The sequence below is a fragment of the Anoplopoma fimbria genome, chromosome 20 (genome assembly GCF_027596085.1).
Source record: "Anoplopoma fimbria isolate UVic2021 breed Golden Eagle Sablefish chromosome 20, Afim_UVic_2022, whole genome shotgun sequence".
NCBI lineage: Eukaryota > Metazoa > Chordata > Actinopteri > Perciformes > Anoplopomatidae > Anoplopoma > Anoplopoma fimbria.
Window position 1 is genome coordinate 23,882,965 of NC_072468.1, and position 7,675 is coordinate 23,890,639.

Sequence of the window (7,675 nt, forward strand, 5' to 3'; positions counted from 1 at the left end):
AAAGTGGTTCTGGCTGCAAGGGGCGGTGGAGGCGTGGCCGACAATTAGGTCACATGGACGAGCCCACGATGTCGAACATTTAGTTCTCCTGCCTGACTGGAGAGTCACACAACACACTGGAGCTGCACCGACCTGGACGTCTCTCTCTCCATCACTCAGACCTGCAAGATTAGTCACAGAAAACCCCAAAAACTCCTGATATGAGCACGCATTGATTTTGTTTTTCCTCAGTGAGATTTTGCAAAACAGTTGCATCCTCTGTTGCAGAATTTGTGTCCTTTTTTCAGTCCTTTTTTTTCCTCTCCCCACTCGATCTGATGCCTGAGGACATGGGGACAACCAAGCCTGGTAAGAGGACAATTAATTAATCAACCAATCAATCAATCGCACTATATTTAAAGGAAAATATGATCCAGAGAAATGTAAATGTTGTCATTCTTTGTGGATGCACCTTTTGCAGAAACGGTGTATTAAAGTTCATTCATAAAAATCCTCACCAGAACATCACATCTGATGTTTTTCATACTTATGTTTCTCCCAGAAAGGAAAGCAACACAGTTATGGAAACGTTTCATTGATGTAAATATGTCACTGAATGCAGTATTTTTTAATTTCTTTAAAAAGATCCAAGGAATGAACACAAATCAATGCAAGTCCTGCCTTTTAATCTGTCTTTAAAGCCCTGTAATCCTCAAACATATCAAGAAAAAACACTGATCCAATGACATGATCTTGTGCGTAAAACTGGTACTTTACGCACAGGTAGGAGTGCCAATTTCCGCGTCTGCATTACATTGTGTGGACATTGCGACAGTGTTTATGTCCTCTCACATGGACAGCGTAGTCTGGCCACGTGTTCCGTGTGTACACCTCCCGGGGAACACGTCTCTGATTGGAGGACGGAGGCCTGCTCCTCCTCCAGCACGCGTCTGGTTTGTGCTCTCCTCGGATTGGCCCGTGACGCGTAAAGTTGCATAAAAGAGATGGAGAGGTTGTACTGAGAGGTACACGTGAGGGAGGATGGAGGGAGGATGGGGGAGGAGAGAGAGAGAGAGAGAGACAGCAGCAGCCACTGACCTAGTTTCTTTCTTGTTTTTCTCTTTCTCTGCCCCCTCGCGTTTCGCTTTCACAGAAATTCATGACAGGTCCACGTGTGGGTGGGCTGTAAAAAAAAAGAGAAAGAGAGAAAAGGAGAAAAGGAGAAAAGGAACAGTCATGGTTGGGTTAGGTAACCATCTGCTGTGAGCCTCTAAATGTTGTTTAGTTATTTAAGTAAAGAAGACAATTATACTTTTACGCAAATATTCAAATATATATATATTTTTAGTGGAATCCTACCAAACACATATGACCTATTTTCTTTACTTTTTTTCCTTTTTTTTTTTTTTTTTTTTAAAACTCCTTAATGGGTTGTAACTGCCTTTGAAAAATTCTAGAAAAAAAATAAAAATATATATATATATATATTATGTATTTTTATATATGTATGTATGTATGTATGTATGTATATATATATATATATATATATATATATATATATATATAAAATGTAATAAATAAACCCAGAATGTTTTTGGGAGAAGCTTCACAAAAAAACTTTAAAATAGAGTATGAGAGGAAAAATATACACATTGGCTTAACAATACTTTTAGGCATTTGACGTCACATTGTACTCTGCGTGAGGTGACGTCAGCTCTGACATTTTTTATTATTTTATTGTTCCTGGATACAGGAATGTATGGTAATACAAAAGTTGCTTCAAAAGCATAGAAAAGTCTTATATATATATATATTTTTTTTATATGTATGAACCCTGATTCTAGTGCATTGCTCAAGGGCATTTTCTCTAAAAGCTGATCCATTTATTACTTGGTATCACATCACATGCTAGAAGTTTTTGTTTTTTTTCCGTTTTTTAAAAAATAAAAATCCCTGAGTTGGGCTACCTGTGGATCAACTGAGCCTCACATTCCAGATCAGTGTACCCAAACAGCCGTCGACGCTGTAATCTGGCCAAACCTGTCATTACATAACCCACTGGTGGTTGTTTTTCCCCTTTTGCATTCCTCTCTTCCCACGACTGCTCTGCTCTTCAGTGACCCTGTCTGGATCACACTCCCAAAGCAAAACAGACCCATGTCTGTTATGTAATGATGTTATCCAACCAGGGAGCACCGGGAGGGGGTGGGGGGGTGATACAGAGCAGGTCAATCTGAGCAGGATAAAAAAATCAAACCAGGAAAAACACACACATTCTGGACCGCTGTGCTGTCTGGGCGTGTCCGTTGGCACATTTACTTCATGTACTTGATGTACTGCCAAGTGTAATTTGGCACACACAACAATTATTTTTTTACTAATGCGATTTGACTAATGCGGTTAATACCTGGATGTTGATAAGGTGTGTGTGTGTTTTGTTTCTCAGAAATAGATTTAAATAAAAACTAGGTGTATTACAAAGCTTAAGAACACGTCTTTTTATAATGTAATTGCAATTGACAGCCTTGACAAAACAAAAGGTGAAGCGATGAACCCGCTATAACAGTGTCATCGTCTCTCCACAGGAGGCGTCATCGCCTACATTTCCTCCGGCTCGGCCTCCAGCCCGGAGTACTGTATGATGAGCGCCAGCCCCGGCCGAGGCTCCCTCTCCACGCCGCAGCCGGTCGCCCGCGCGTCGCTGCCCAGCCGTGCCGTGGGCATGGTGGTGGACATCTCACCGCCGGCCAAGAACGGCAACCAGCGCGGAGGCCACGGCGCCGAGAAGGCCGGGCGCTCCTCCACATCGTCCAAGAGCAGCATCACCAGTAAGCACAGCATCAAAAGTCTTATCAGAATACCACGCCGTTGCAGAAAGACGTTGGTTTTAATAATCTGGTGACACATAAATAACTGATTATGTCTTTTTTTTTTCTGCAGAAATTAACGGCATGGTGCTGTTGTGCAAGGTGTGTGGTGACGTGGCGTCGGGCTTCCACTATGGCGTCCACGCCTGCGAGGGCTGCAAGGTGAGACAAGTGTTCCTGGTTAAATAAGAATTGATTTGCTTGATTCACAATCCTGTTCGCTGACCTTTTTTACGCGACACATGCTCACTGTGAATCTTGTGTTTTCTTCAGGGCTTCTTCAGGAGGAGCATCCAGCAGAACATCCAGTACAAGAAGTGTCTCAAGATGGAGAACTGCACCATCATGAGAATCAACAGGAACCGCTGCCAGCAGTGTCGTTTCAAGAAGTGTCTGTCCGTCGGCATGTCCAGAGATGGTGAGCGCTACTTCCTGTTTTAGTTTCCGTCAGCTTAATCTCTTCTCCTCGTTTTATGTTCTTTTAATCTCGACACAATCTAACGGCTGTCTCTTGTTTATTTTTACCTCCAGCTGTCAGATTTGGTCGCATCCCAAAGAGGGAGAAGCAGAGGATGCTGCTGGAGATGCAGAACGCCATGAACAACATGATGAGCAACAACAGCCAGCTGCACAGCATGCTGCACGGCCACCAGAGCCCGCCGCTGCCCATGGACGCCATGACCAGCGACGCCGGCTCCTCGCCTTCGTCCTCCTCCACCTCCTCATCCGCTCCCGACTCCCCGTCATGCTCCAACCCTTCCTCCCCTCAGTGCCCCCGGGACTCTGAGTCCGTGGTTTCCATGGACACCAACTCCAGCTCCGCCTCCTCCTGCGCGTCGGACAGCGGCGAGGACGATGGCGTCACGGTCACCGAGAGGAGGCGGCGGCACAGAGACGCCCTCGCGTACAGCCAGCGGGGGTCGGCGTGTCAGGGCCAGGCCTTGCCCTCGTCGGGGACGGTCGCCGTGGAGACGGGGTGCGACAGCCGCGTGGAGCCGCAGCAGGAGAGCTGGAGCTGCTGGAACAACAACGTAGTTTACCAGAGCGGTTCTTACAGTAACGGGCAGCACGTCGCCAACGCTGCTTACAGGGAAGAGAGGAGCGTTCATCACCAGCAACAGCAGCTCAACAGCGCCCCCAGCTGTAAACCATCAGAAGACGCTCAAAGGCAGCACGGCTTCAACACACAAACCGCCACAACCGGTCACAATGGACCAACCAGCTGCGTAAACAATAGATCACACTTGGTAATTTTTCTTTCTCATTCTTGAAATTGATATTAATATCTTTGAATCCAAAACTAAAGTCCTGCGCCTCATCGCCCTCCTTTATTGACCCATCTTGACTTTCTTGTTTATTTTTTTTCTCCAGGTCTGTCCCATGAACGCATCGCCCTACGTTGACCCCCGCAAGCCGAGCCAGGAGGTCTGGGAAGAGTTCTCCATAAGCTTCACTCCGGCCGTGCGGGACGTGGTCGACTTCGCCAAGAGGATTCCAGGCTTTCGCGACCTCCCCGAGCACGACCAAGTCGGCCTGCTGAAAGCCGGGACTTTTGAGGTAAGAGCAGGCAAAACACATGTTATTTTGTGCTCACTCTTGCAAGGGCTCTTTAAATACTCTGAATATAGGAGCCACTGTGGCTTCCCAAAAAAGATAATATTTCCTCTGATAACAGTTGGGATGGAAATTACTCTCTTTTGGTGCAACTGAGATAAGAAAGAAAGTTAAACCAGTCAGATTTATAACCTAGAAAGTACACTTTTCTAGATATGAGACTTACAGTTGTCACATGATGCATTTACCTGCACAAATCAAACCACCGACTAAATATCCAACCCCAACTCTTCCCAGGTGCTGATGGTCCGATTCGCCTCTCTGTTCAACGTGGCCGAGCGCACGGTGACCTTCCTGAGCGGCAAATGCTACAGCCTGGACACACTGCGGGCGCTGGGTGCCGGCGAGCTGCTCAACTCCATGTGCGAGTTTAGCGAGAAGCTGGCGGCGCTGGGGCTCGACGCCGACGAGATGAGCCTTTTCACGGCCGTCGTGCTCGTCTCAGCCGGTGAGAAAAAACTGTCCCTGGTTTCTTTATAAACCATAAATTGTAGTGTTACTACTGCTTTAGGTATAACAAGTCTCTAAATGAACCTGAGAGCACCAAATATTTGCTCCATTCCATATAAATCAACGTATATACACAAACATTGGTATTAAAAACAAGTCGTGTGACATATTAGAAAGATAAATTTACATTACTTTTGATATCAAACTCCCTCTCAAGTGATCTAAAACATTATTTAAGCCCTTTCTGGCCTCAAATATTAACCCTTTCTCCTTCTTTCTCCATCTCTCAGATCGCTCAGGGATTCAGGACCTGAACGCGGTCGAGGCCCTGCAGGACAAACTGATCCGGGGTCTGCGAAACCTGGTGATGCAGAACCACGGCGAGGAGTCAGCCACCACCTTCACCAAGCTGCTGCTCAAGCTCCCCGAGCTGCGTTCGCTCAACAACATGCACTCGGAGGAGCTGCTCTCCTTCAAGGTGCACCCGTGAAAGAAAGAAAAAAAAAAAAAAAAAAAAAAAAGCTTCTTCCACCTCATCCACACACACAAACCCACCTCCACCTGGACCTGCCTCTCACTACGCCCTCCACACCCGACCAACCCAGTTGCGTGTTCGTTCCTAGAATGTATTCAAAGTTATATTTTATTCAAGTAGACATGGAGAGGGAAGAATATAAGATTTACTGTATTTATGGAGATCACAAAAAAAGTGCATGTGTGTCGGAGAGATTCTGAGGGCGCTTTTTTATATTTTCCCCCGAAAGAACGAAGAGCACTTGGCTTCATGAAATGATGTGTGTAAAAACCATGTAGTCCATCCGAAAGCCATTTAGTTCCAAAGTGTGTACTCTGAGGAGCGGGTGAGTGTGAGAGACAGTATAAACCGGACACACCGCATGCTTTGTTTGGTCCAATATTTTTGACTGACGTCGGTCCGAGGACGGAAAGCTGTCAGAAAATGTGTCGACGAATGTGTGACGACCGCTGCTAATGCATGGCTGTACTTAATGCAAACTGTTATTACTTGGATCTTCTCCCCCCCCTCTCTCAGAAAGCATCAGTTCGCAGTTTCACTGTATATAGTCTCGAACTTTATCTTTTTATTTAAATTTTATTTTTTTTAATGTTTTATGTAAACTGCCTGTCTGGTGATTTTTCTGGGGGAGTCGGGTGACGCCATATATTTTTTTTCATCAACACTACATTTGCACATGTTCTGGAGCAGAAAGAAAAACAAGTAACATGTAAAGGCTCCATGTAGACATTGTCACACGTGTTTCTGCTGTTTTACCCACTTTTTTTTATTTTTTATTGAGCTTTGTGTGCTTTCAGCATAGCACTGAATTTGATGCGTTTGTCATCCATTTTGTTGAAATATCTGTTTCTTCAACTGGCAACATTGCCGCATGTAAATAACTATATAAATATATATATATATATATATATATATATATATAAATATCGGATGAACATAGAATATAAATATGATTATAGTATGAATAAATACAGGTGAAAAATACTCTTTGTGCTTTGTGTGTTTATTAACATTTTAGTATTTTTGAATGAAGCTGACTTGAGATCAGCACAAATGAATCTTCAGAGTGGCAGTTGTTCTCCACTAGGTGGAGCTATTCACCATCAGCATCTTGATTTCAACTCAGGTTCCACTTTAAAACCAGTGTGTCTTTGCAAATTGTTGCACAATATGAATGAACTTAGCCTCCAATGATTCACCTGCAGATCAACTTTCTAGTTTACTTGCATACATTTCAAATCAGCTGAGCTCCAACAAAATGCATTTTAAAGAAGACATGAACATTTTATTCTCTCACTATTTCCCATCATATCTACATCAGCTCCATATTGTCTCCATAATGCCCATGTTTTTATCATTGTACCACATTAAGCCTGTTGCCGGGTGGGAAATGCTCAATTTATATGAATTTTAAAATTCCTCAGGGTGTAAAAAACACAAAAGGCACAGAAACTTAAAACAAAAGCAAAAAAAAAAAAAGATTTCAAATTATCAAAGCAGTTTTCCCACCCGTTTTTGTCAAAGAAGCTTTCCAATATAAAGAAACATACAAATAAAGAACCTTTCATTTTACTTCACGAGACATTTGGGATCTAAAACTACGCTTTACTAGAGGTTGAGCCCAAATGATTTGACAAGTAGCAGAATTAGATGTGTATATCGTATAATAAAAAAGACAATTGAATTGTATTTATATAGCACTTAATCAAAACAGAACAAGGTGACATGTTTGGCTTTATTACAATCAGCTTGGTGCAGAGCAGGTGCAGAGATTTACAGCCAAAATGAAAGACCCTAAACTTATAAATCGCTTTAAAAAATGTGTGCAGAATAAACTCACACAGACAGTCAATAAAGAACATGCACACGAGCGTCATGCCGTATTTTTCACGTTAAGACAAAAAGCCAAATATCAAAATCAGTGAACAGAGTTAAAAAACAAATCTTTAAACAGTTGAAGAAGCCTTACTGCTCATATTTTAAACTAGAAGCACAATGTTATATCTGTATCTGAATCTTTGTTCTCCACAAAAAGTCAATGTTTTAACAAGAGATTGTTTTTGTATTCAAAACCCTCCGAATGTAAATTGTCAACAAATATTAATGAGTTTGGAGTCCAATGATCCATGAGCAGAAGCAGAACGACTTTCCAACTCACCTGCGTTCACTAAGTGAAAACACCTGTGGAGGTGCCTCAAACGCCTGGAGGTCCTTCCTCCATATCATCCCA

General features: G+C 43.3%; 1 protein-coding gene across 1 annotated transcript; it reads left to right on the forward strand.

Moving 5' to 3' along the window:
- Window positions 1-27: 27 nt before the first annotated feature.
- On the forward strand, window positions 28-6,423 carry nr1d2a (nuclear receptor subfamily 1, group D, member 2a). Its single transcript, XM_054621868.1, has 8 exons — window positions 28-348; window positions 2,565-2,807; window positions 2,920-3,008; window positions 3,120-3,264; window positions 3,378-4,093; window positions 4,218-4,403; window positions 4,698-4,908; window positions 5,201-6,423. Exons 1-8 carry the CDS (start codon window positions 318-320, stop codon window positions 5,398-5,400), a joined length of 1,821 nt encoding a protein of 606 aa, XP_054477843.1. The 5' UTR covers window positions 28-317; the 3' UTR covers window positions 5,401-6,423.
- The last annotated feature ends 1,252 nt before the right edge of the window (window positions 6,424-7,675 follow it).